The 27,962-nt window shown below is 41.9% G+C and overlaps 3 protein-coding genes across 21 annotated transcripts in view; 1 reads left to right on the top strand and 2 right to left on the bottom strand.

Moving 5' to 3' along the window:
* PRMT7 (protein arginine methyltransferase 7) overlaps positions 1 to 16,761 on the bottom strand; it is a 35,025-nt gene extending 18,264 nt beyond the window's left edge. For 2 of the 6 annotated variants that reach the window (XM_081273540.1, XM_081273541.1), the window contains exons 1-5: positions 16,605 to 16,703; positions 14,690 to 14,866; positions 11,654 to 11,690; positions 8,683 to 8,832; positions 4,397 to 4,505 (exon numbers count right to left, since the gene is read on the bottom strand). In XM_081273540.1, coding sequence (XP_081129666.1) covers positions 4,397 to 4,505; positions 8,683 to 8,832; positions 11,654 to 11,690; positions 14,690 to 14,866; positions 16,605 to 16,678 — 547 coding nt within the window. In that variant the 5' untranslated portion in view covers positions 16,679 to 16,703. Of the gene's footprint in view, positions 1 to 4,396; positions 4,506 to 8,682; positions 8,833 to 11,653; positions 11,691 to 14,689; positions 14,867 to 15,034; positions 15,131 to 16,604 lie in introns of all 6 variants that reach the window. The other 4 variants (XM_081273539.1, XM_081273538.1, XM_081273537.1 and 1 more) reach the window with 4 other exon arrangements.
* SLC7A6OS (solute carrier family 7 member 6 opposite strand) lies at positions 16,698 to 23,624 on the top strand. The gene is made up of 5 exons (XM_081273562.1): positions 16,698 to 16,997; positions 17,111 to 17,383; positions 19,536 to 19,742; positions 21,463 to 21,580; positions 22,319 to 23,624. The coding sequence occupies exons 1-5, from the start codon at positions 16,800 to 16,802 to the stop codon at positions 22,447 to 22,449; spliced, it is 927 nt and encodes a 308-aa protein (XP_081129688.1). The 5' UTR covers positions 16,698 to 16,799; the 3' UTR covers positions 22,450 to 23,624.
* SLC7A6 (solute carrier family 7 member 6) overlaps positions 23,303 to 27,962 on the bottom strand; it is a 39,429-nt gene continuing 34,769 nt past the window's right edge. For all 14 annotated transcript variants that reach the window (XM_081273548.1, XM_081273550.1, XM_081273554.1 and 11 more), the window contains one exon: positions 23,303 to 27,955. In XM_081273548.1, the coding sequence (XP_081129674.1) occupies positions 27,861 to 27,955 (95 nt within the window). In that variant the 3' untranslated portion in view covers positions 23,303 to 27,860. The remainder of the gene's footprint in view (positions 27,956 to 27,962) is intronic.

Here is a 27,962-nt window from a genome sequence, read left to right as displayed (position 1 = left end):
GAGCTCTGACTCACATGGTATTGGTTAGCACATCAAAGATAAAAAAATCATCCCCTTCCTCTGAAGTACACTTGTGTGCTTAATGGCAGTATTTAGTAAAAGAGGTAAAGAAAAAACTTATTTTTCCAGGCACAAAGACCATTCACTCAAGTGGCCTTGCGCATCTTTCTGTGATGCCAAAATCCAACTGGAATACACTATCCCAATTTGACCCCACCCTACTGCCACATATCTGCTCCTCCTTGATGTGTTTCTGCCCAATCACATTGCCCAAAAAATGGCATAATTTACCAGCTCCCAAAGAGCAGGAACCCTGCCTTACCCATTCACTACTGTATCCTGGTGCCCAGGACAACACAGCATCCACTAATAGTCAACTAGTGAACACTAGCTGAATTCTTTATTCCTCTCTGTCAGGCTGGGGATATAGCTCAGTGGGTAGAGTGCTTGCCTTGCATGCACAAGGCCCTAGGTTCAATCCACACCCACACACACACACACACACACAAAAAAACTGTGTCATTCCACAGCCAATCACCAAGCCCTTCCAAAATAATTTTTAAGCCAATTATAAAACTTAAAATGATGTATCATCCCAATTTGTTCATTAAAATAAATACAAAACTTTATGACCTGGTGAATTTTAATAAATATTTCTTGAGAACCTAGTATTTAGTGTGAGGGGGAGGTACAGAGAGGCGTAAAGTGGGGCAGTTACTCCAGTCACTTCCTAAATCTTTGCCAAGTGAACAGAATGAATGGGTAAGCAACTGCTACTACCCATGATTGCTACGTAATCCATCTCTGGGGAACAAACCACAAACTTATATGCCATTTGTAAAAAGGGCATAAACAGAACCTTGGAGAACACACATTTGAAAACAGAAAGAACATAACAAAAAAGAACCAAGACTAGGAAATGTCCCTGTGACCCAGGAAGAGAGATTTTGAAAGGAATGAATGGGAGAAACACCTATCCTGCAATGATTAGAGAAGGGAAACAGGAAGATAACAAACTTGTCAAAGATGAAGCAACTTGTTGAGATGGGGTTAAAAACAAATCCCATGGTACCAAAAAAAAAAGTCCATTTACAAGAAGTTACATACCAAGCAAGGTTAACAATCTACTCACTAAACAAATTATCTCTGAATCCCTTAATGTGCCAGGCCATGTGCAGATAGGGAATGGAATTATTAGTAAGATCTACCTGGACCATGACCAAATATGCAGCTGTGAAGGGATACAGAAATTAAGTGGACAACTACTTAATTATTTAGCTATTGCAGTAATAAGTGCCCAAAGGAAAAGTATGAAGAAAGCACACAAGGGACCTGGCCTAATCCAGAGTATGTGTGAACAAAGCCTGGACAAGGGCATGGAGCAGAGTCACAGGAACAGCATTCCATGCAAGGCCTCCTTTATAGGCTAGTCTCCATGCTGTCAAGACAAATTTTCAAAAGTGAAAGACCTCCCACTTTGGGACACTATGGAGTATGAGGAATCAGACTTATTTGTCCACCATCATCAACCAAAAAACTGGGCAAGTGTTTTAGACAGTGAAAAAGAAGCAACACAATTTGTTCCCCAAGAGAGAAACAAATCAGTGAATGTTCCTACTGCCTGGCTTTTGGCACTTTCCAGATATTAGTCCAAGGGCCAAGAAGTAAAGCAGAGCACAGCAGTCCTGCTGAGCTACACATACATAAACTAGAGTTCAAGAAAGTAGAGGCAGCTAGAACTGACCAGGGGAGGGAGCCAGAGAAAAAGTTACACAGAAAAAGGGCTTGTGAACCACAGGGTTCTCCTTGAATCTTAAACACAGGGTAAGATTCTGCAAAGCCAGGCAAAGCTGAACAATTTCCATAACCCTCAGAGGACTAGGAACACTCAAGTTTTGATCACCCCAGACTACAGAATCCTTGCAGAGGCCCTACTCATACCATAAAAGTCTGGTCAAAGTAGTCTTAGAGCAGTGGTTCTTTTTTTTTTTTTTAATTTTTTTTTTTTTTTGAGAGAGAGAGAGAGAGAGAGAGAGAGAGAATTTTAATATTTATTTTTTAGTTTTCAGTGGACATAACATTTTGTTTGTATGTGGTGCTGAGGATTGAACCCGGGCCGCACGCATGCCAGGCAAGCGCGCTACCGCTTGAGCCACATCCACAGCCCAGCAGTGGTTCTTGACAGGTAGAACTTTTGCCCTGCCTTAGATACTGGGACATTTATAAATGTCTGAAACATTTTTAGTTGGCCCAAATGATGGGTGTGAGGTGAGTGTTCCAGGCATCTACTGGGTAGAGTCAAGTGACCCAACTCATGCCAACATTTTTAAAGAAGACAATAGCTAGGCACGGTGATGTACACTGTCTCAGTGGTAAAGTACCTCTGGGCTCAAACCCCAGTACCAAAAAAAAAAAAAAAAAAAAAAAAAAAAAAAATTACTAAACATATGAAGAAGGAAAAAATGTGACCCAGAGACAGAATAAAAATGAATCAATTAAATTTTTTTCTTACAAAAGAAAGAGACGGCAGAAATAAAACAATGTTAAAACTACAATGATAAACTAAAAAAGCAGAAACAAAAGAATACACACTGACAACACTGCTAAAATTCCATTTCCTTGAAATTCTAGAAAGGATAGACCTATCCTAAAGAAAGTGCATCAATGGGTATCATAGAGCCAAGGCTATTTGGGAACTAAGGATAGGGTCATGAGGAATCTTTTGGGCATGGTGTCAATATCCTATTATCTTGATTGTGGTGATGGTTACAAATGTGTTTCTATTTGACAAAACTCACTAAACAATACTCTTAAAATAAGTTCATTCTTTTATGTGAATTATACCCTGATAATGTTAATTAAAATTTGGATAATGGGAGTCTAATACTCCCATGCCTTAGGCTTATAATAAATTTTGTGTGTTCTTTTCCCTTTTTTAAAAAACAGATGATTTCCACACTTATTTGTATGTTTGTTATGTTTTAAAATAAAAGACAAAATTGTTCTTTTATATATTTCAGATTCTTCATATAAGAACAATAGTTTCAGTTATCATCATTATTATTATTGTTACTTTTATTTCTGCAGTGCTGGCAACTAAACCCAAAGTCTTTTGCATGCTAGGCAAGTGCTCTACCACTGAACTACATCCTCAGCCCCTTTTTTTTTTTGGGGGGGGGGGGGTACCAGGGGTGGAACCTAGGGGCATTTAACCACTGAGTCATATCCCCATCCCTTTTTATTTTACATTTTTTTTTAATTTTTAAAAATATTTATTTATTTATTTATTTTAGTTTTCGGCGGACACAACATCTTTGCTGGTATGTGGTGCTGAGGATCAAAACCAGGCCGCACACATGCCAGGCGCTACCGCTTGAGCCACATCCCCAGCCCTTTATTTTACATTTTGAGACAGGGTCTCGGGCTGGGGATGTGGCTCAAGCGGTAGCGCGCTCGCCTGGCATGCGTGCGGCCCGGGTTCGATCCTCAGCACCACATACAAACAAAGGTGTTGTGTCCGCCAATAACTAAAAAAAAAAAAAAAAATTAAAAAAAAAAAAAAAGAGAGACAGGGTCTCACTAAGTTGCTTAGGGCCTCATTAAGTTGCTGAGGCTGGCTTTGAACTTAAAATCCTCCTGCCTCAACCCGTCAAGTTGCTGGGATTACAGGCATATGCCATTGCACCTGGCCCACTATTCTTTTAAATGAAGAAACATACTGACTTTAGATAGATGCTTCACTCCTAAAATATTGCATTTTCAAAAAAATTAGTGATACCTATAACATACCACAGAAAATTTTTATTTGTGTGTGCAAATGTTTCAATTGTGCTTTCTAAACGTGGCATGTGAAATTTTAGAAGTCCGAATCAAATTCCTAGACTATTAAAAATACGCTGGATACCTCAAGAGCATGTGCCATACAGGAAAATGTCACATGCTACATGCTGAGACACGATATCAGAACTATATAAGCTTCTTCCTGCTATCTTAGTTTCACTTCTGTCTGACCAAACTTTAGAGAGTTGGCCATATAAGAATTCCAACTTGCTTAAAGCAAAAGCAGTTTTCAGGGCTTGAGATATAGCTCAGTGGTAGAACATGTGTGAGGCCCTGAGTTCAATCCCCAGTACTGAAAAAAAAAAAAAAAAAAAGAAGGAAAGAAAGGAAAAAGAAGCTTTTGTTTGTATGACTGCTATTACACTTGATTAGCTCTGGTGTTTTCATAGCTGATTTGTTTTAACTAGAAGACTGATAAACATCAAAAGAAGCAAAGTGCATAAAGTCAGAGCCACTACACAGAGGACCTGGATTTATTCCAGGTAGTTGGAAAAAATGTTTTCCTCTCTCATACAGGAACAAATAAAACTTTCAACACAGGCGATGTAGATCTCACCTGGCCCTACAGTCACCTCAGTGGAATGCTTGTTGATAACCTTAATTTTATCACTGAAGCCATTTTTCTTCACAATTTTCACAGCAGCATCAGCCATAGGCTTGAAAACCTGGAAATCAGAGCCAAAACCCAAGGAAAAGTGAGCAATAAATACATCCTATCGTCCAGGGTTAGCAAGATATTCTGGTCTTAAGATTTCTAACTTAAAGATTTCATTCTTTCCAAATCCTTAAATGCTTTATTCTACAAATATGTGTCATGCAAGTAAACATAAAAGGATAAGATTCAGGATTAACATGCATTTAGGAGCTTCCACTGCATACCCCGCAAAGCGGGAATAGAGAGGATCCTGCACTACTTAGGAAGGGCGATAGGTGTCACTGCCATGCTATACAGATGAAAGGACTTTGCCTCAAAAACCTGGTAAGTGTGCCACACTTTCCAGAGGAAACTGAGGCTGTTATTATGTTAGATTAAGTGTGGACAAATTACAGTCATGCTCAGAACTGTCCCAGATGCCCACTGCTGGCAGAATACATCCTACATTTCCTTACGGTACTCAAAGTCATCTAAATGCAGGCCACCTAACCTTCACAGCCATCCCCCAGCTCCCATACAATTCTTCCCCTGAACAATGCTTAGTTAGCCACACAGATCTCCCCACTGTCCACAGGCCAGCCTAAGGCTTCCCTATCCTGACCCCCACCTGCCAAATCAAACCCATCTCCACAAGGCAGCACAAATCCTTCCCTCTCCAGAAGTCTTCCCTGAACTCAGCAAGTCTCCCTAAACATAAACCTCTCCAACTTTTTTTTTTTTAAAAGAGAGAGTGAGAGAGGGGAGAGAGAGAGAGAGAATTTTTTTTTTTAATATTTATTTTTTAGTTATCGGCGGACACAACATCTTTGTTGGTATGTGGTGCTGAGGATCGAACCCAGGCCGCACGCATGCCAGGCGAGTGCTCTACCGCTTGAGCCACATCCCCAGCCCCAGCCAACTCTTAATTTCCAACCTGCCTAGTCTAGAGTCACAGCTCCAACCACTTTAGTACATAAAACATACTAAGTCATATGTGGCCATACACAGAGTGGAAATACAACAAATGACAAAATCTCTCGTCACAATGACAAGATTTTCATTCTTTCCAAATCCTTTTCTGTATTTTCCACATTTTCAACCACGAACACATATTTTTTACTAGAATCAAGGGGGAAATTCTATATTTGGGGGAGAGGGAGTTTACTAGAGTTAAACCCACGGTGTTTTACAACTGAACTTTATTCCCAGACCTTTTGTGTGTGTGCACGTGTGAGAGTGTGAGTGTGAGTGTGTGTGTGTGTGTGTGTGTGTGTGTGTGTGTGTGTGGTGCTGGGGCCCAGACCTTTTTTGTATTTTATTTTGAGGAAGAATCTCACTAAATTGCTGAGGCTGGCCTCAAATTTGCATTCCTTCTGTCTCAGCTTCCCAAGTCCCTGGGATTATAGGTGTGTGCCATTGCACCTGGCTAGAAATTATATATTCTTTTATAAAGAATATATACATTGCGGGGGGGGGGGGGGGGGCGTTGGGGTTGTGGCTCAGAGGTAGAGCGCTTGCCTAGCATACGTGAGGCACTGGGTTCAATCCTCAGCACCACATACAAATGAAGATATTGTATCTACCTATAACTAAAAAATAAATATTTTTTAAAAATATATGTATATGTTGGGAGAAAAAAAGAATATATACGTTGGGGCAGGGTGTGGTGGCAGTCTATTAATGTACCAGCTCCTGCCATAGGACCGGCATCTCTCAGACTCAACACATCCAATATAAATGTATTAACTTGAGCTGGGGATGTGGCTCAAGCAGTAGCGTGCTCACCTGGCATGCGCAGGGCACTGGGTTTGATCCTCAGCACCACATTAAATTAAAAAAAAAAAAAAAAAGATGCTGTGTCCACCGGAAATTAAAAATAAATATCAAAAAAATTCTTTAAAAATTAATAAATAGATACATAAATGTATTATCTTTCCCACCAATTAAGCATATTCCTCTGGGTTCCTCTAACCAGTCAATGGTACCTCTGCCCTCCTACGTACCTGCACCAGGAAAACAACACACAAATTTGTGCATATACACAAGCACACACACTCCCTCCCATCAAAGCTACCATTATGAAGTGAATTACATAATTAGGAACAGAGCCCTTGGTTTCAGGTCTAGCTTTCCTGCTTATTAATTGCAGGACTTAAGTCCTTAACCTCTCTTAGTCTTAGTTTCTTCATTTGCAAATTAAAGATAATAAAATCTACTTTGGGACTTTTGTGGTAGGGTGCTTGCTTAGCATGTGCAAGGTGCTGGGTTCAATCCCCACCCCCCTACCCCACCCCCGACACACACACATACACAAAGCCCAAAACAATAAAATCTACTTTAAAGCTATCAAGTCAACCATCCTAAAAAATTGATTTCTTTGTATCTGCTCAAATACCCTTGTGAGTCCCTTAAAGTACAGAAGAGGTTTTTTTTTTTAAAAAAAAAATATATTTATTTATTTGCTTTTAATTACAGGTGGACACAATACCTTTATTTTATTTTTATGTGGTGTTGAGGATCGAACCCAGTGCCTCACGCATGCTAGACGAGCACTCAACCTCTGAGCCACAACCCCAGCCCCTGAGCCACGACCCCAGCCCCCAGAAGAGGTTTTTACTCCTTTCTATGAAATTCCATGACAAGTGCATTGTTTCTCACACATGCACATATAACTCTCAGGACTTGATCTCATGGGGACCTCAAGTCCATTTTCCTTATCTAAGGATAAATACACCTAACTCAAGAGGCTGAGGATGTAGTTCCATGGTACAGTGCTTGCCTAACATGTGCAAGATCCTGGGTTCAATTCTCAGCACTACCAGGCCAAGTATGGTGGTGCACACCTGTAACTCCAGCAGCTCAGGAGGCTGAGGCAGGAGGACTGTGAGATCAAAGCCAGTCTCAGCAACTTAGGAAGGCCCAAAGCCACTTAGCGAGATCCTGATCTAAATAAAATGTTAAAAAAAAAAAAAAAAAAGGCTGGGGATGTGGCTTAGTGATTAAGAGCCCCTGAGTTTAATTCCTGATACCAAAAAACAATTTTTTTTAATAACTCAAAATTTTATTTAAAACTCTTTACTGTGGCATGTAGGTCCTAGACAAACTGGTTGCACTCTACCTTCCTGATCTATCATGTCCTTTACCAAGACACTGAATAACATAGTTCTCCAAACAATATTTCCTTAGCCTAAAATAGCCACCTTTCTATAATATGAGTATCACAGGCCACAGTGTAGGGATGACAGGGCAGGGAGCTGGAAAAACCCTGGATAGAACATGCTGGACTGTTAACTACCAGACTTTACATGAAATAGCAAAAAAAAAAAAAAAAAAAAAAAAAAACTATTTTAAGTCACTATTATTTTTTATCTTTATTTTTCCATCTCAATAACTGAATCCAATTTTGTAGAGAAAAATACTTAAATTTACACCCCCCTATACACCCCAAATTTTAACAATGGTTAATTGTGGGTTAATAAACTACTTGTATTTATCAAATTTCCTACATTATTTACATTTCAGAAAATTATGTTTAATGTTCTAAGAAATAGCTGATTGGTAAACATGATAGATTGCTCCATAGGAACATTTAACTTTGCTGCATATTCCAATTTCCCAACACCAGGCCACAACCCAGAAAAATTAAATCAAAACCTGTTGTGGGGGTGGGGGCTGGGGTTGTGGCTCAGTGGTACAGCACATGCCTAGCATGTATGAGGCACTGGGTTCGACTCTCAGAACTGCATATAAATAAATGAATAAAATAAAGGTCCATCAATATCTAAAAAAAAAAAAAAAAATTTAAAAACCTGTTGGTATGGGGCAGGACTGGCAAAAGGTTTGTCTTGAGAAGGGAGTCTCACTATGTTGCCCAGGCTGGTCTCAAAATCCTGGGTTAAAGTGATCCTCCCACCTCAGCCTCCCAAGTATCTGGGACAACAGATGCATGTCACCACATGTACGTGTCATCAGTATCTTTGAAGTGCCTCAGTAAATCTGATGTGCAGCCAAAGACTGAGAGCCACTGTTTTCAGAGCAGAAAATGAGGTCATGGAATCACATTTGACTCATCTCTAAGTGCTAAAAACCTGGCTCTGCACAAGGAATGGAACACACCCTCTATAAATGTTTATGAACAGACAAAGTGCAAAGGCTAAGGCACTTTCTAGTTAAGACACAGGACACACGCTCAAAACAGTGTAGCTCACCTCAATAGCATAGCAGAAGTCAGCACCTGCTGTGACAGCCATCATTGACAAGAGTCCTGTGCCAGTACCAATGTCGAGAACTATGGCTTTCTGTCCTCTGTTCTTTACCCTGCTCACAGCAGCCCAGATACCCTGGTAATATTTTATATTCTATGAGAGAAATAAAAGAGCTGTTACTTCACACCAATTATTATAAATAAGTAAAAAGGTGCTTTGCAGAGTTGGAGAATCATGGTTTGCAGCAACAATGTTAATCAGGACCCACTGACCTTTGCAGCCCCTGGAGGAACAACAGTGGCCAGCTGAGTTGGGTGGGCCTTCTAAGACTTCAAAAGCACTGCATCAGCTTCCAGCTCATTATTAAGTGATTATATTCCTTCCTCATTCACTCTTCTATACTCTGCTTAGTGATGCTGGGACAAGAGCTTCCCCCCCCCCCCCCAGGTGTTAGATATAGCCAATGGGGAAATAAGAGGGTGACGAGATGGTAGGAGCAGGGAGAATCTTGCTCCTTCCTACAGGGATGCTGCTCTGGTCAGGGTCCTCTCATGAGTAGCAGTTGGTTTCAGACCCAATTTCTCCCAGAACCTCCATAATAAGCCTCCTCAGAACCCTCTCAGAGAAGCAGCAGCCCTCAAGTTGTGATCCCTTTCAGAGGTGAGAGCATCAGCTCCCCAAGCCTGTACAGCCAGCTTCTGCAAACCTTAAATTTCTCCTTTTTCTCAGCCCTAGGTGAGGCAAGGGCTCCCTGCAAGCATTACCGCAGTAAGCTTTTTGTGTTCTTTCTGCCTTTTCTGGGAACCCAGGGGTGCTTAACCACAGAGTCACATTCCCCAGCAATTTTTTAAATTTCTGAGACAGGGTCTCACTATGTTACTTTAGAGTCTCACTAAGTTGCTGAGACTGGCCTTGTACTTGCTACCCTCCTTTCTCTTTATATGCCTCTTGTATCTCTTATTTCTTTGCTACCCTCCTGCTTCAGCCTCTCAAGTTGCTGGGATTACAGGCATGCATCACCCCATCAAGCTCTTTAGTTATATACATAAATTTATATGCATATGTATGTACACTTAAGTATCTCTCATACACACACACACACACACACACACACACACACACACATGAAATTCAGGGGTGCTTTACCACTGAGACATATCCTTCAGTCACTTTCATTTTTTTTAGACAAGTTGCATAGGGTCTCACTAAGTTGCTAGGGCTAACTTTGAATTTACAATCCTCTTGCCTCAGCCTTCTAAGCTGTTGGATTACAGGTGTGTGCCACTCTGCCCAGCTACTTTAGCTACATTCTTTAGCTACATGGACTTTTTTCCCTGGCTTTACTAGAGATCAAACCAAGGGCCTCACAGGCACCAGGCAAGTGCTATAGTACTGAACTACATTCCTTTTAGTATCTTTTAAGTTATATTCTTGTATTGAGATCTCTGAATTGATTGCACTATGGTCAAAGAGTGTTGCCCTGTGGATACCAGTCTTGTACTAGTTACTTACTGCTGCATAAAAACTTATCCCCAAATCTAATGGTCTCTTAATATTCCTTATTAACTTTATCAATTTAAAAAGACGTACAGCTATTTTGTTCCATCATTTTTTGTTATTTTCAACAGAAAGATCAGGGTACCTATTCAGCCAAACCAATACAGATGTAAAATAAGATGTCTCTACTTAACTGAGCCATCAAGATAGAAGGAAGTTATGTCCTCCCAGGTGCAGTGGTACATGCCTGTAATCTCAATGGCTCAGGAGGCTGAGGCAGGAGGATCACAAATTCAAAGCCAACCTCAGCGACTTAGTGAGACTCTGTCTCAAAATAAAAAAATAAAAATTTTAAAAAAAGTTGGGATGGAATGCCTTTTGGCCAAATCTCCTGGAAGCCACAGCAAAAAGGACCCTCTCTGCAGGGCAGACTATGTAATCCCACCGTTCAGCTTTGAAAAAGAAGGAAATCTTATCATCTGTGACAACATGAATGGACAGGGGGCATGGGGCCAGGGTTTGAGGGTGGGCGTTAAGTTGAAAGCCAGGCAGAGAAAGACAAATACTCATGATCTGACTTATATGTCAAATATAAAGAAGTTGGAACTTAGAATCAAAGAATGGTATAGTTAAAGGGTATAAAGTTTCAGTTATACAGGATGAGTAAGTTCTAGAAATCTATTATACAACATGGTGACTACAATTAATACTAATGAATGGTACACTTGGAAACTACTAACAGAGTAGATTTTAAATATTCTTACCACCAAAAGAAGCATGTAGGTAAAGATATATTAAAATCTTGATATGAACATACCTTGATATGATTATATATATATATATACACACACACACACACACACACACATACATCAAAACGCCATATAGTACAACACAAATATATCCAACTTTTATCTTTTTTTTAAATTTATTTTTAGTTTTTGGTGGACACAACATCTTTATTTTATTTTTATGTGGTGCTGAGGATTGAACCCAGTGCCCCGCGCATGCCATGCTACCGCTTGAGCCACATCCCCAGCCCCCCAACTTTTATCTTAATAAAGTTAAAGAGTGCAAAAAAAGAAAGAAAGAAAGAAAGAAAGAAAGAAAACAGAGCCAGGGGTAGGATCCAGCCTTCTGACTAACTGCCTGACCATTACACAATACTGCCTCTTAGTATTATTATCACATCATGATTCCTAGGGGAGTTTTGTTTCTTTTGTGGTACTGGGGACTAAACCCAGGGCCTTGTGTGTACTGAGCAGGCACTCCCCAACTGAACTATATATGCTCCCAGCTCCTTTTTACATTTTGAGCCAGTCTCACCAAGTTGAACTTGTGATCCACTTGCCACAGCCTCTCAAGCAGCTGGGATTATAGGCATGCATCACTGCATCCATCTCCAGAAGTTTTTAACATTCTCATATTCCAAGATTTCATACACCATATCAAAATAATGATTTCCCTTTACACTTACTCTGTCTTTGTCATGTAGCATATCTGCATAGGATGACCTAAAAGACAAAAAAAGGCAGGTCAGAAACCTTTGCTCATAATGACACACATCAATGCATGAAGAGCATTCACAAATATAAATGCATTCCTCAATCAGATGAAACAAACAAATCATCCATTTTAAGTTATTATAATAGAATTAAAAGCTGTGATTCTCTGGTACTGCAGAAAAAAAATCTCAGAAACAGATGTTCCTTCTTAGACCCCAAAATGCTATGGTAATTAGCCCTGTCCTAATAATCTCATAGCCACTAGCATCCTGATCATGTTATATGTTATACAATTTCCTCCTTTGGAAGAATTCTAAATTCAATATCCCTAATACTTGACCTAAGCTTGCATACATGTGCACCTTGGCAGATGATGCTAGAAGGAGGAAGTGGGAAAGGAAAATCACACATTTGCTATGTAAGTGAAGGCCATCATCCATCATGTCTAGCAACTTCACTTCTCTTTATTTATTTTTTATTTTTTTTTGTGGGGGTGGTGGTAACCAGGGATTGAACTCACAGGCACTCAGCCACATCCCCAGCCCTATTTTGTATTTTATTTAGAGACAGGGTCTTAGTTGCTTAGCACCTTGTTGTTGCTGAGGCTGGCTTTGAATTTGCAATTCTCCTGTCTCAGCCTCCCAAGCTGACAAAAAAAAAAAAAAAAAAAGGTACATCAACAACTAAAAAAGAAAAAAAAGTTCAACAACTACGAAGTATTAAAGGGAGGAGAATCATTTATCCATATCTTCTGCCATAGAAATTTATAAATCTATGGTCCGCAATTAGTTCTGCACTTCATTTTCTCCCATAGTACTACACTGTGTGGTTTCCAGTCTTTTGCTATGCTAACAAAGAATAAATTCAACCTAGTTGAGAGTAAAGAAAATTATATTTACTTGGCGTTAATTAGAATTGCAACCTAGGAAAACACAAATTCAAACAATCTTGAAAATGAGTTCCCTGCCCACTTTTTAAGGCATATTCACTCATCATCTTTCTTGCCTCATCAGCTACTCACTTCCCCACCACTCCACTGACATCACTTCCCCTCACCACCACCAGCTCACTGCTGTCACTAACATTAAATATCAATCATCAAAGACTTCTCAGCATCCTTGTTGGGCATGTCATCTTTCCTAAAACTCTCTCCCCCTTTACACTCTGGCCAATCCCTCCTGCTTCTGCTTCTGCCTCTTGAGCTACTGCAGGATTTCTTCTTCAGCCTTTCATGTTCCATATCCTCTCAGAGACTATAACCTCTCCCTGTTTTAACTCCACTAATTTCAGAAGATCCTCTGTCTCCAGACCCACATGTCTATCTACCCACTGGCATATCCATCTGTATGTCCAAACCCAAACACATCATCTCCATCACCTTCCCTTCCTCAACACTGCCCATTCCTCCTGTATCCCCTCTACCTTAGGGGATAGCTAAAGTAGCTCCATCCCCTAGTCACCCCTATCAGAAATCTTGGTGCTTCTTCAACTTTCTCTCTCCTTCCATCACTGCTTCCTAACTCAAAACTCTGAGTTACCAAACTCAAGCTCCCTCAAAGGTGTCTCTTCCTCTCTCCATCTCTACTGCCTAAGCTTTGGGACTGCAATATTCACTCAAATGAATTCCTCTTTCCATCCCATTCCCCATACTGCTCTCAGCAAGTGTTCCAAAATACAACCTGATCTTCTTTCTCCCACTTAACATTTTAATTACTCAGAAAATAATGTCCAAAGTTTTAGAAGTAAGGTAACAGTGTTGAGCTCTTATTCTGTAGCAGACACATATTTCATGCAATCTCAAGCAGCCCTAAGATAAAGGTATTATATGGTGACATGAATATTATTTAACAAGGCATGTGGTATTATACTACAGGTTGGTGAATAAAATAGCATGGCCAAGTTAAGAAGTGGTGAAGCCCATACTTAAGCCCATGTTCCTCTCCCTGTGTTTTATTCCAACTCTTTACAATGTGATTTCCACTGACCTTTCAGCACCTTCTCTCACCACCTACTTTGATGATACTGGGAATTAAATTCAGAGATACTCTACCAGTGAACTACAACCCAAGCTTTTTATTTTTTTCAAGACATGGTCTTGCCAAGTTGCCCAGTATAGTCTTGAACTTGCTATCTTTCTGGGTTAGACTCCTGAGTAGCTGGGATTTCAGATATGTACCACCATGCCTGGCTATGCTATAATCTTTTATACCTGTCTCTTCCATAAAACTGCATTCCTTAAGGATGGAAAACCAATTTTCTCTATCTTGGTTTCCATAGTCCTAGCACAGTGTTGGCAAGTTGAAATCGCTTAATGATTGCTCAGTAACTACAACCACATACTTTCAAGCATTCCTTCTAAGGGGGAAAAAAAAGCATTTTTCTTTTTCTTTTTTACTCAAGAGAATCTGCCTATATAAGTGGGTCACCATTTCAGTGATACAAAAATTTCATCAACTCCACTAGTACTGAATCTTGGGTCTTCTTTACAATAGTAGATAGATCTTCTGAGACTGGTAAGGCAGCTACAAATGTCTGGCACTCCAATGGGTGTTAGAGTCTGTAAACAAGTCAAGATGGCGCCTGGCATTTTGCCAGAGGGAGTGGTTTAAGAAGTAACGTCAGCGAGCCATTAAGTGTGGAGATTCCTTATTGGTTGACTGCTGTATCTAGTTTATGTTAATTAAGATAAGCTGTGTATTCAGTAATGTATATATACCCCTCCTGTCCTACAATAAACGGCTCCCACTCTTGCTGTATCAATCTACACAAGTTGTTCATCACCCACCGGTTATTTTGCTGCAGCCGGACTGCGGCAAATGGGCATGACTGTACCTAACTCTACAGATACCTTCCTGGTTAAACAGACCTGCTCATGAATAATACCAGCTATGATCATTAAGCACTGAGTGACAGTCTACTGGAGCCATCCCAGCATGGATTACAAGCATCTGCTTTGAGATGAGTACACAATCCAGCTGTAGTCCCAACTATGAACCTGCCCTTGTTACCTGGCAATTTCCTGGTAGTAGTCATAGTGTTCATCCTCTTCCAGCCACTCAACAGATCCTGTAGTGGGATTGGCTCGCCCACAGAAGACCTTCATGGTGCCACAAGCTCCCCAGTGTCTGGATAGAAAAGCAGCCTTGCCAGTTTGCTTCTTAAGAACAGATCTGATGGTCAGAAATCTATTCAATCATGGTACCCAAAAATGAGGAGAGGACAATAAAACAAAAGGTGAGAAAAAAGAATTCAGAAATTGACAAAAATATCAAAGTCACTGAAGTATTTGTTAATCGCTATTTTCATCTTTCCATCAAGATTTAACTGATCTTGCCAAGCAGGAAGGTGCACACCTGTAATTCCATCAACTGGGGAGACTAAAGCAGGAAGATTGCAAGTTCAAAGACAGCTCAGCAATTCAACAAGGCCCCAAGCAACTCAGCAAAACCCTGTTTTATTTAAAAAAAAAAAAAGGATTGGGAATTAGAAAACATTTGCAGGGGTTCATGTGGGAAATAACCACAAAACCCTTATCCTGTGGTCCATGTACAACCACTTCTGAAGTCATTTAAAATTCAAGATTGTAGTATAGAACTTTGTTCAATGGAATTCCTTTTCTGCCTGTGATATTGCTGTGGATAAAACCAGGAGTACAATATCCTTTCAGAACTGTAGTCACTGGCTTTATAATTCTGTATAATTAATTCCTTGCAGTGTTGGGGATTGAACCGAGAACATCACATGGTAGGCAAGTGCTCCACCACTGAGCTACACCCCTAGTCTCAAATAAATGTTGTTAGATGGGAACCATGCCCTGTGTTAACAATTTTATGAATGACTGAACTTCTGGGTAAACACTTCCATGGATAAATCCCTCATATATTAGTATGACTTGTCCTCTTTCAGAAGAAGCACTCACTTCAGATTCAGGAGACATTCTCTGACCCTTTCCACATCCTCCAGAAGTTATGAACTCACATTTAGAGGGAATGAATGGAAATCATCAAGCCAAACCCTAATTGTATTACTAGTCAGATTTCAGTTACTCATTCAAAACTTCTCTATAGCAGGAACTGTATTAGGGACTGGGATAAATAGGACCACCATAATAAGACAGAGGAGGTCCTTGACCCCTTAGAGAATAGACTCTATGTGAGTGCAAGAAAGGAAGTGTACAGGGCACATTAAAAAAGAATAGTTACAGAAGGACTCTGAAGAAGACAACATTCAAGTTGGGAGCCTGCATCGCAAGCCAGGCTAAAAGTTAGGGACATATATGCCAGGAATGCTTACCAACTTTTCCAAGGGCCATAAACTAAAGTAGAAAGAACAAGATGCATAAAGAAAACGTGATAAAAGCCTGAATGAATGAAGCGCTTACGCACAAGAAATAATAGGAGATTAAAAGTGAGCTTCTACAAAATTCACGTGGCCTTTCGGTTTCCGAAAGGATTGTATTCTAAGTGCAACAGGAGTCACCCAAGGGTTTTAAGCAGATGCATGTCTACATCAGGTGCCCACTTTTGCAGGGCCGCTCCTGGTTACGGCGTTGGGTATATGAAATGGTGTTCAACGACACTGACTAGAAAAGGCGAGTCATCAGAGCTTTTGAATCAAGAAACAGTGGCCCAGTTCGTGGTGCGAGGCACCAAGCAAGAGTGCTGTCTGTAACACAGGCCTCGTCCTGTGCTCAGCCACTGGCCCACCGAAGGCATTGCTAACCGGACTGAAAAGCCAAGGTTGGCCTGGAAACACACTCTCCGGCCGGCCAGGGCGCTCCGAGCAGCCACATGCGTACTCAGGAAAGGTCCGGAACAGGGGCACACCGCGGCATCCGAGTACGCCCACGCCAGACACCTCCACCCAAGCCTGAGGCAGAGGACACTACACTAGTTGTCGCCGGGACTCCAACTACGACCCCACCTTCCCAGCACGCCCAGCTTCTCACCAGGCGCAGGAATCGCTCGGTTTACTACCGCCGCCGCCGCTCCCGCCATCTTGCCGTGGTCAGCGTGCGGGGCGGGACCTTCGGGCGTCCACGGGGCGGGATCTGGAGCACAACTGGAGGGTTCTCCTGACGCATCCCTCGCCTGCCCACAGTGCTTCGCGACAGTCGCTATGGAGGCCGGCAGGACCGCAGTGCTGCGGGTGAAGCGGAAGCGCACCGCGGAGCCAGCCGAGGCTCTTGTGCTTGCTTGTAAGCGCCTTCGGAGCGGCGATGTCGAAGTCGAGTCGTCTGCTCAGAAGACACCGGAGGGTCTGGAGAGAGCGGCGGAGAATAATGTCTTCCAGTTGGTGGCCACCGTGCACTCTCAGGTATTGGGCGGTGATGGAATTTGTGTGGAGGGGATCTTGGGTCGCGGCCAGGATGGAACCGGATCTCCAACCCCCTTGCTGACGCTACCCTATCTTCCCCTGCTGCTCTCCAGGAGGAGCCAGTCCAGCAGCTCCTGCGGGCTGCCTTGCGCCCTTCACAGGGCAGCCAGCAGCGTATCCGCCGCGATCTCCGCGCCTCAGCTCGCGATGTGCGGAAAGAAGGCCGCTACCGGGTGGTCTCCAGCCGCCGATCCTCAGGGACCTCCGGCAGCCTGGAGTCCGAGTACGCGCCAGGAACCCCAAAAGCTGCTGGGGACGCAGACTTTCAGCTATTGGACCTGGTACATGAGGAAGACCCAGAGGCTGACACCACGGCCTCCTTCAAAGTGAGTATGCATCGGGAAGTGGGTGCTGGACGTCTTTGGTGGTAATACCAGAAAGAGTCTGCGCCGAGGGCAGCACTTAGTTAAGTGGCCGCACATAGCTTAACCTTAGGAATAGATTTTACCGCTTTGATTTTTTACTCTACACGTATTTACTCAGTGAGTGCCTATGTGCCAGGTATTGTTCTTAAATTGTATGCATACAACAGTGAGGACAGAGAAGAAAACATTCAAGCAGAGGAGAAAAACGATAGCGAGTAAATTGTCAGAAGGGGACAAAGGCGAGAAAGCGTGGTGCCAATTTTGTGAAAAAAGCCTTTCAAGTAAAGACTTGAAAGTGAATGGCAAGGCTGGGCGCGGTGGCACACCCCTATAATCCCGGCAGCTCAGGAGGCAGAGGCCGATCTTAGGAAGATCCTGTCTCTAAATATAATATTTAAAAAGGGCTGAGGACGTGGATCAGTAGTTAAGAGCCCCTAGGTTCAATCCATAATACTAAAAATTAAAAAAAAAAAAAAAAAAGGAAGGAAGGAAGGGAAGGAATGATGATGGGCATTGGTTGGGGGGCGAGGGCTTTCAAGGCAGAGGACCTGCAAGGGCAAAGGCCCTAAAGCTGAATTTGTGTGGTGTTCAGTGGACCGACAGGTCAGGACCTGTGTGTCAGAGCCAAATCTTTTCCCATAAAGAGTTTTGCTCAAGAGCCTGCACAAAAACTTGTATCTGTAGTTTCATTGACTTTGATGGGAGAATCCTCGGAACCTGTAAATGACAACCTCAGTCTCCCTGTGTGCTTTGACCATGGGACACTCTCCACTTTCTCATGTGGTATCTGGTTTGAGCTATGCAGCTTCCTGTGATGAATCTGTTGAGGGGCATTCCACAGCACATCCCCCTAGTTTCCATATCTACTTGTGCTACAGGACCCTGGATAAGACATCTTATAGGCACTGGACCACATCTTACCTGGACTAGACCTATTCTGGGACATTTCATTCAAGCTATTCTTTTGAGCAGAAAAGATAGGTGAATCAATTTGTGATTTAAAAAGAGGTCAGTGCCTGCCATGGTAGTGCACATCTATAATCCCAGTGACTCAGGAGAGGAGGCAGAGATGAGAGGATTGCAAGGGACAGGCCAGCCTCACCAATTTAGCAAAATCCCATCTCAAAATAAAAATAAGGGCTGGAATGTAGCTCAGTGGTAAAGTGCCCCTGGGTTCAATCCCTAATACCATTAAAAAAAAAAAAAAAAAAAAAAAGATGTCAATGGGGCAAGCCAAAGAATGAGCAATGGTAATGGTCCCCAGAGGTTGCCTGTAGTCCTCTAAAGGTGGCCTCACAAAATGCCAGCCCATTTTATGGTCAGCAATAGAGGTGCTGTTTGGATCTGTGGATCCCTAATGGGAAAATATCATGCCAAAGGAACTCAGAGAAGATCTAGATCTGTAGATACAGGTTTGACTCAGAGCTTGGGAACAAGCTGGCCAATTTATCTAACTCCCTTTGCCTCTTTTTAGGCCAGTGTTCTCGTGTGTTTTTGTTTTGTTTTCTTGTTGTTTTTTTTAAGTTGTAAATGGACACAAATCTTTATTTAAATATTCATTTATTTTTATGTGGTGCTGAGGATTGAACCCATGTGTGCCTTGACCATGGGACACTCTCCACTTTCTCATGTAGTATCTGGTTTGAGCTATGCAGCTTCCTCACATGTGTGAGGCAAGTGCTCTGCCACTGAGCTACAACCCCAGCCCCCATGTCTTTTTGTGTCAGCCAAGATCAAAAGAGCAGGAGGAATTCTTAATAGGTTTTTATTCAAAAAGAAGGACTACCCGTTAGTTTTACAGACATTCTGGATTTCTTTAATTTTGTAGCTAATTAAGAAGAGATTAGTGGTCTATGAGAATCTTTTTTTTTTTTTTTAATACTGTTTAGTTGTAGATGGACACAGTATCTTGATTTATTTGTTTTCATGTGGTGCTGATGATCAAACACAGGACCTCACACGTGCAAGGCAGGCACTTTACCACTGAGCTATAGCCCCAGCCCTAGAATAAGAATCTTAAATATTAACAGAACTGTAACAGGCCTTCTTTCACACAACTCTTTGGTTCCTCATGGAAAACGTTTTGAGTCATGCCTGTATTATGTTTTCACAGACATCTGACCCAGATGTGATCCTCTGCAATTCTGTAGAGATGATCCGCGAGCGGTTGACTGTATCTGAGGATGGACCAGGAGTCGGGCACCAAGAGGAACAAAAGCACGATGACTATGTGTATGACATTTACTACTTGGAGATGGCCACTCCAGGGTGGATTGAGAATATCCTCTCTGTGCAGCCCTACAGCCAGGAATGGGACCTGGTAAGGAGGTCGATGAAGGGAGGAGGGCATGTGGCTACCTAAACTTTTTCTTTGGTTAGGGTGCTTTGCCTCTCCGGGCTTTACTTCTCATCATTTTTCTTGTTCTTACTTAAAAGGAAAAACTTATTCTAGATTGGTTTTGTTATTGTTGTTTTGTTTTGGTAATACTGGGGATTGAACCCAGGGCCTGGCACACACTAAGCAAGCTCTCAACCACTGTGGTACATCCCCAACTTTTTAATTTTAATTTGGGACAGGGTCTATTTAAGTTGATTATGCTGGCCTTGAACTGGGATACACTTGCATCAGCCTCCAGAGTAGCTTGGATTACAGGCATATGCCCCTGTGTCCAGCAGGAAATAAATTTTTCACATGGCAGTAAAAATTTACTCTAAATGTCTTTTATAAACCTGAGCTTAGTGTAGGAAATTTTAGGAAATACCCCCAAATTTTCTTTCTCTACCATTGAACAGTATTTCCAAGGGGACTGCTGGGGGTTGATATTTTTTAGAAGCAGTGATAATTTTTGCTCATAATCTTTTACAAGGTTTACAAAATTATCTTTATTGTTTATGGCTACCTGTTTATAGCTATCCACTTTAGAGGGTAAATATGTATAAGGGCTTAAATAAAATCAAAGTAAAAACAGATTTTTTTTCTTTTTTGGTAGTGGGAATTGAACCCAAGGAGACTTCACTACTGAGCAACATCCCCAGTCCCTTTTCTTTTTCTTTTGAGACAGGATCTCACTAAGTTACCCAGGATGGCCTTGAACTTGTAATCCTCTTGCCTCTACCTCCCAAGTTACCAGGATTGGTGTGCACCACTACATCTGGCAAAATCAGACATTCTTAACATGAATGAGAGCAAAAGCTTTTATTTATTTATTTATTTTGGGTGCTGAGGAATTAACCCAGGGGCACTTAACCACTAAGCCACATTCCAGCCCTTTTTAAATTTTTATTAATTTATTTAGGCACTGAGGATTGAACCCAGGTCCTCATGCATGCTGGGCAAGGACTCTACCGCTGAGCCACACCCTTTTTTAATTTTTTTATTTTGAGACAGGGTCTCTCTAAGTTGCTGAGACTGGCTTCAACTTGTGATCCTCTTGCCTCAGCCTCATGAGTAGCTGGGATTACCGGTGTGCACAAAAGTTTTTATTTTAATTGTATTAAAAGAGGAGAAAACTTTGGATGATGAAAGCTAACATCCTAACACCATATTCTTAAATTTTAATATGATTAATGAGAAAGATGTCGTTGGCACCTGATATACTCAAATTGTAAAAGTTAAGTACCTTCTCTTGCACCTGCACTGTACCCATAGTTTTGCTGTCAGGCCTCCACCATGGACCACTACATAGTTCCTACTCCTGCCTTTGTGCACCTCCTCATATTGTGTTTTAGTTCTGACCTTTGGCATCACCCACAATCCATAAAATTCCTCTCCCATCTGGTGGCCCTCCAGGAGTTTGAAGATTGCTGTCATTACCTGCTCAGAGCTGTGGCTCCTCTGCATTCCATTCTGGTGGAGCTGAATCATCTCCTCTTAGCCTGAGATTATCATAGTCCCTTGTATAGCAGTTAAACTAACTCCTAATCTGCCTTTTTCACATGGTACTTTCACCTGAATCTCCCCAGTATCCTAATAGCTTCCTCTAAAGAGCATACCCTAAAGAAGTTTTGACTTAGATTTATGTTTGTGTTGAGATGTGCAGGTAAATGATGATCAACAACCAGATGATATTTATGAAGACGAAGATGATGAGAACAGTGAGAATAATTGGCGCAACGAGTACCCAGAGGAGGAGAGCAGTGATGGTGATGATTCCAGAGGTAGGTGGAAGATTGGATAGGGAGGGACTGATAAGATCCAAGTCTGAGGTGAAGGCAATTGACAGGTACTGATTTCCTTCTCTGCCATTGAACTGTATTTCCAGGAGGACTGCTGGGAGCATAATGTCAGTCAGGCCTGGGTTCAGATCCTTAGTTCTGTCATTGCCTTCTTATGACTCTTATGCAAGTTACTCCAGTGAGCCTCATTTCTCCTTCAAAAAATGAGACAATACTGTACCAACTTCAGTGGTTGGGATTTAGTAAAACATCTAGCCCAATGCCCCTCTCCCTGCTCCTATCTAGGAATAATGAAGAAAGAGGGTTGCCAGTAGGGATAGGCCCAGGATTTTCACAAGTCTGTCAAATAATTTCAAAAAATTTCTACATTTCCAATTCTTTATGGAGAATGATATAACACAGACGTACTATTTAGGGGAAGAAGGAGGAAGGATATCCTGGCAACTCAGTTTCTTTGGTGACTACATTCTTCTGAGTACAGCCAATAAAAATAATTTTTTGATGTCTCATAATAAAGAATTTTACCAAAGGGGAAAGTAAGTGACAAAATACTCCCATTATTAGGGACTTGGTTAGATGTTGGGAATGAATACTTTAAAAATGTTCTACATTCTAGATTTTATTTACTGAAAATGTATTTTATAATGGGGAAGGGAAGGAGTTCTTGCCATACCCTATAAAATCATAGAGTAAGAATCTATTCCTGGTGTCTCCATCTAGACTCTGATGAATATAACAGCCTCAGTGAGGAGGAAAGAGGCAGCAGCAGGCGACTGGTATGGAGCAAGTACCCTCTGGATGTACAGAAGGAGTTTGGCTATGACAACCCCCACGACCTGGATTCAGATTGATGGTCTTATGATATCCAGGAGGTTCTACCACAGGCCTTTGAGGGCTCTGTGACTGGTATCAACTGGCCTAGCAACATGCTCTTAGGATTCCTAGCTGAACATGTGGAAGGAAAAAGCAGACCCAATAGTACCACCCCAGCAGTGAAAACTTAAGGGAGTACATCTTTTCTACTCACAGTAGGCTCCTTGACCTCTATCAAAAGAGACCCTACCATCTGGGGGGGGGGGGGGGGGATGGAAGTTCCTTTCACTTCCTGGCCCAGGCATTTTTCCTAATATTCCAGTTCTCCCATGCTGAAGCCAGAAGGGAAGGAGAGACACCTGTTTCATTAGCAGTAATATTCTGCTTCTCCCCACCCCACCCCAGGCTGCCTACCTGCAGTAAAAGCCTGTTCTCTTCGATAGAGGGGATCTAGAAGGGCTACAGTGGGTCCCTTGCAGGGCACAACCCAGTTATAACAACTATTGGGGCAGAACGTGGAATCTGAGCTGGGAGGTTTTAGTCAATAGGTCTTTGTCCTCCCTGCTTCGGACTTCAATAATGGTTGTAAAGATTGCTGTTGTTCTTTGGTAATGGGACCAAGGCACAATGCATATGAATGATACTATTAAATAAAGATTAACTTTTAATATGGAAGCAAGCAATTTTTCAAAAACTTTTCCCCCTTTTTTTGCAGTTCTGGGAACTGAACCCAGGAGTACTCTACCACTAAGCAACACCTCCAGCCCTTTTTATTTTTTTGAGACAGGGTCTCACTAAATGACTAGCCTCAAACTTATCATCCTCCTTCCTTTAGCCTAATAAGTAGCTGGGATTACAGATAAGCACTAACACACCCAACTCTTCAAAACCTTTTAAATCTGAATATCTTAGGTGTTTTTCCATTGACTTTCCCCCACAAAAAATGGGGGGTTAATGAGGTAGAAGTTACAGAATTAACCTTAGACATAAAGGTCTCACAACAAGGGAGGATGAAGTAAGCATAATCTGAACTTGGCTTTCTATCGAGAAGTATTTCTTACCGGGGATGGGGATGTGGCTCAAGCGGTAGCGCGCTCGCCTAGCATGCGTGCAGCCTGGGTTCGATCCTCAGCACCACATACAAACTAAGATGTTGTATCCGCCAAATACTAAAAAATAAATATTAAAATTCTCTCTCTCTCTCTCTCTCTCTCACTCTTAAAAAAAAAAAAAAAAGTATTTCTTACCAAAACAGTAATTGTCCTTCAGTATCTGTGGGTGACTGATTCAAAAACCTCCTGTGGATACCAAAATCCACAGATGCTCAAGTCCCTTGTATAAAATGACATAATATTTGCATATAACCTACATACATCCTTCAAATACTTTGTCATCTCCAGATTATTTATAAAATCTAATGCAGGCAGGCACTGTGGCACACCCCTGTAATCCCAACAGCTCACAAGGCTCAGGCAGGAGGACCACAAGTTCAAAGCCAGCCTCAGTGACCTAGCAAGGCCCTAAGTGGCTCAGTGGTTGAGTGCCCCTGGGTTCAAACCCCAGTACCAAAGCAACCAAAAACAAAGAGTGCAATATACATAGCTGATATACTGTATTTGAGGAATAATGACAAAAACTATGTTTAGTATAGGTAGTTTTTTTTTTCTACCAAAAAATATTTTTAAGCTATAGTTAGTTGAATCCATGAATGCAAAATTTATAACTATATATGAACAGAACAAATTTTGGTGCCCAAACTTTAAATCTCTTGTAAGCAATCTCTATCCCTACTCTTTTCAAAATTCCAGCTGCCTTAACTGTTTGGCATTGATTCTGGTCAAATAGAATTTTGTGCAGTGATAAATGTTCTATATCTATACTCTCTAATAGTAGCCACTAGCCACATGTGGCCATTGAGCATTTGCAATCTGATTAGTGCAACTGAGAAACTGAATTTTTTTCTTTCTTTTTTTCTACTGAACCCAGGGCCTTACACACATTAGGCAAGTGCTGTGCCACTGAGCTACATCTCAGCCCTTTTTAATTTTTTTTAAATTTCGAGAAAGGGTCTCACTAAGAGCTGGCCTCAGATTTGGACTCCTCTTGCCTGTTTGCTGAGTAGCTGAGATTACCATACCTGGCCATGAATTTTTTACTTTATTTTAACTAGCTACATTAGCACAGGTCTAGGGAAACACACAAAACTTTCCATTTGAGGTAGCCATCTTACCCTGTTTCTCTATCACATAGGAAAGTGAAATATACAGGGAGAAGTCTTCTTCTCATCTCTTTCAAGATTTTATAGGTTTCTCTACTTGTCCCTTCCTACTTCTACCCATTCTTTTTACTTTATGTCCATTTTATAAGCACTTACCTACATTTGTTCCTATCTACATGGAATTGTTAAATCTGCTAGAATTATTAGGCTCTGTACTCAGGCTATTACTGCAGCTAATTAAACCTAAAAGCAGGCTTAATACTAGTCATCTTAGTCTCCTTCTGTAGACATAGAAATGAAGGATTAAAAACCACTTTGCCGTTTTAATGTACTCACTGCTGTTTATGTGTTCATTAAGTTTCGTCAACATCAAAGGGCTGACAGCTTCACAAACTACCTACTGAAAAGGGTACAAACTGTACCATTGCAAAAGGGATTAGCACACCAGGAGAAGGATTTAGTAAGATTTAAAAGACCTGGTGGGAACTAATTCCACTATGAAACTTGAGTCTGTAGGGTGTCTGGCTACCCTCCCACAGAAGGGTTTCTAAGAGAAGTTTGTATCCAACACCGAGGAAGAATGTTGTCATCCTTCAGTAATGAGAGGAGGATGACATGGCTCACTAAGCAAGCTCTCAGCACCTGAAGTGTGGTGTCCCTTCTTCTGAGAAGCCACTGGGGGGCGGCACATTCCTGGGAGAAGCTGGTTATTGGGTGGAAAACACTAAAGCCAGAGTCAAGGATCCTCAGATAAGCACAATGCTTAAAGGATTAGCTCCAGAGGAGCCCTGGGATGGTGCCAGCTCAGCTCAGACAGAAATCATATTTATATAGTTTAGGCAAGTCAGCCTTTGCACAAGACTCCTTGTCATCAGACAGGAATTTGGTATACAAATCCCCAACCTATGACAGTAGGAATGTCCCCCCATATTCTCACAGATGCATGCCCTGAACCAAAGGCAACTGATCATGCTCCCCTAAAACTTTATTAAGCAAGTATATGTCCAAGGTAATTACCTTGTCTGCAACTGGGATCAGTTTGGTGAAGAATGATCAGAAGGAAAGATTGCCCCACAGTTCTTGTCTTCACTGTCGACCAATTCCAAAATCTAAGGACAAGATGTCCATGGGATGTGCCAGATCAACAAGTTCTTCTGGGTCTAAGATGACAGTATCTGGGGGCATCCCAGAACAGTTGTATAATCCAATGCAGCCATGAAGGAAGATCCCATTAGGCCAAACCTGCTGCTCTGGACTGACCTGGTGGCCCAGCTTAAGCACCAAAGTTAGTTGCTTTCCATTCTTGAAAGTTAGCTGAGGTGCCAGATTGAGGTTGAAGCAGCTTTTCCCCTAGAGTCTTCACTGATCTCCACAGGAAAAAAAATAGAAGTCCCACAAGTACCAAGTGCTTCCTGAGACTGCAGCCCTGCAAGGCCTCAGGGCCAAGGGAAGGTGGACAGGAAAGGAGTGCACTATCCCTGTGACCCACCCTGAAGCAGCTTGGAGTGTAAACAAAGCCTGGTGCCAATAACAGAACCCAGGATGCAGCCTGGTGTGAGGTTTTCAGAAAAAGAAAATGACTACTTTCAGCACCAGAGTGGGCTTGCTTGGGTCTGCACAGCAGTCCCTCACACTGGCCCTTTCAGAAAGGAACAAGTTATTTGATGACTTGGGTCCATAAGATGTTCCCCCAAATTACTGATAGTGGATAGAATTCAGGTGACCCTCCTGAATTCCAGAACATTTCAGCCCTCTTAAACTTCATACCAGAAACCCAGAGATTAACTGTATCAACTAGAACAATGACCTAAGGTTTCAATAAAATAAAGGATTATCCTTCAAAAATATTAGTATTACCAGATTTCTGACTCATAAATTTGTTCATATCTACTTGTCAGACCTGAGCCAGTTGCTAGTAACACAAGACCTATCTATAAACTAAAGTATATGTCCACGATTTTAAAAATCCTTAAAGTTCACTTTTGCAGGTAAGACTCAACTGAAGATTGTGTGAAAGTGAACATAAAATCTATTATCAGAATCTGATTTACCACCACATTGAGACATCTCTCGGGGCAGAGAGACTCAGTTTGGGGTATTTTGAATTTTTAAACACAGACTATTATTTCCTATACATGAATGAACATTCTTTTGCTAGAATTGGTGTTCCAGGTTAAATATCAATAAGTAAAGGAATACTGGAATTTGAATTTGGTGGTAGCAGTGGCAGTGTCCAGTTAGCCACAGAGCTGCTCCCCGTTAGCTGGAACAGGGAGGTCTTCCCCAGCCCTTGTTTTGGGACTGCAGCCTCTGCCAAAGCATCATGGTTCCAGCTAGGAAGGTACAGGTAGGCAGGTGGCCAAAATCAACTCAATTCAGAGCCAGAAGCTTGCCTCTTTTCTTAAGGATTTTGACCATAAGTGCAAATGTGTTCCAGGGAAATTCAGTCAGACAGGCAGGACCTCCTCCAAAAGAAGACTAATCTGTATACAGCAAAATCCTGTGGCTCCCCAAGCACATGGACACAAATGAGAAGTCAACCTTGACAATATGGAACTTCAGTGGCCACCATTGAGACCATGAACAGCCTTCCTCCTGTTAAGCTTATTGTTTGAGTGTGAAGTTCCATTACACAGAATGGTATTTCTCTTGTGGAATTCAGGAAAGGGGAGACACGTTTCCACATCAGTTAAATAAAGCTTGCTGTTTGTGCCTCCCCCAAAACAAACAAGGAATATAACCCTCTTCCCAGGGAAGAATTCTGAGCCAGAGGAAGAAATAGTAGCATTTTGAGCCTCTAACATCAAGAGGTTGTACCTGGTCAGAGGAAAGCTCCCATAAAGTATCCTCACTTTAGAGACTTTTGGTTCAAACTTCACATGCTGTGAACCACAATCAGAGCCATCAATCTAGCACTTCCTCTCCTCTGCAGCAACTTACCCAGTATGTCAGGGGTGCACCTACTCACCCTGGAAAACTAAACAACCATTCCCCTGTTCCCCAACCCCCCCCCTACCCTGAGGTCCCCACCTTCAGGTACCCCAACCCTGAGTCTCCTCCCATAGCTTACCAATGAGTGAGCACTGGCCCTGAGTCCCCTTACAGAATGTGGCTCAATAGGCTCCTTTAATTCAGGAGGGCTAGGCCCACATAGTCTTGTTATCTGGACTTTGGTGGTTATGGCCACAGGTGGCCAGCTTTCCAGGCCTCAGGGAATGTCACCTCTGGCCCCTAGTCAGTTTTCCTCTCAACCTTTTTCTCTTCAGTTATATCTAGCTCAGTCAGGACGCAAAAGCAAAGTTGCTGGGTGATTCTGGTGATGGTAGCTAAATG

Source organism: Spermophilus citellus (assembly GCF_964194105.1).
Source record: "Spermophilus citellus genome assembly, chromosome: 18".
Taxonomy (NCBI): Eukaryota; Metazoa; Chordata; class Mammalia; order Rodentia; family Sciuridae; genus Spermophilus; species Spermophilus citellus.
The sequence above is the reverse complement of the archived record's forward strand: the minus strand, read 5'-3'. Positions and strand labels throughout refer to the sequence as shown.

Excerpts from the sequence above, each read along its gene's own strand:
- SLC7A6OS (XM_081273562.1), top strand. The coding sequence starts at position 16,800 with ATGGAGGCCGGCAGGACCGCAGTGCTGCGGGTGAAGCGGAAGCGCACC. Across the intron at positions 19,743-21,462 it reads ACAGCCAGGAATGGGACCTG|GTAAATGATGATCAACAACC; the intron begins GTAAGGAGGTCG and ends TGAGATGTGCAG. Across the intron at positions 21,581-22,318 it reads TGATGGTGATGATTCCAGAG|ACTCTGATGAATATAACAGC; the intron begins GTAGGTGGAAGA and ends GTCTCCATCTAG.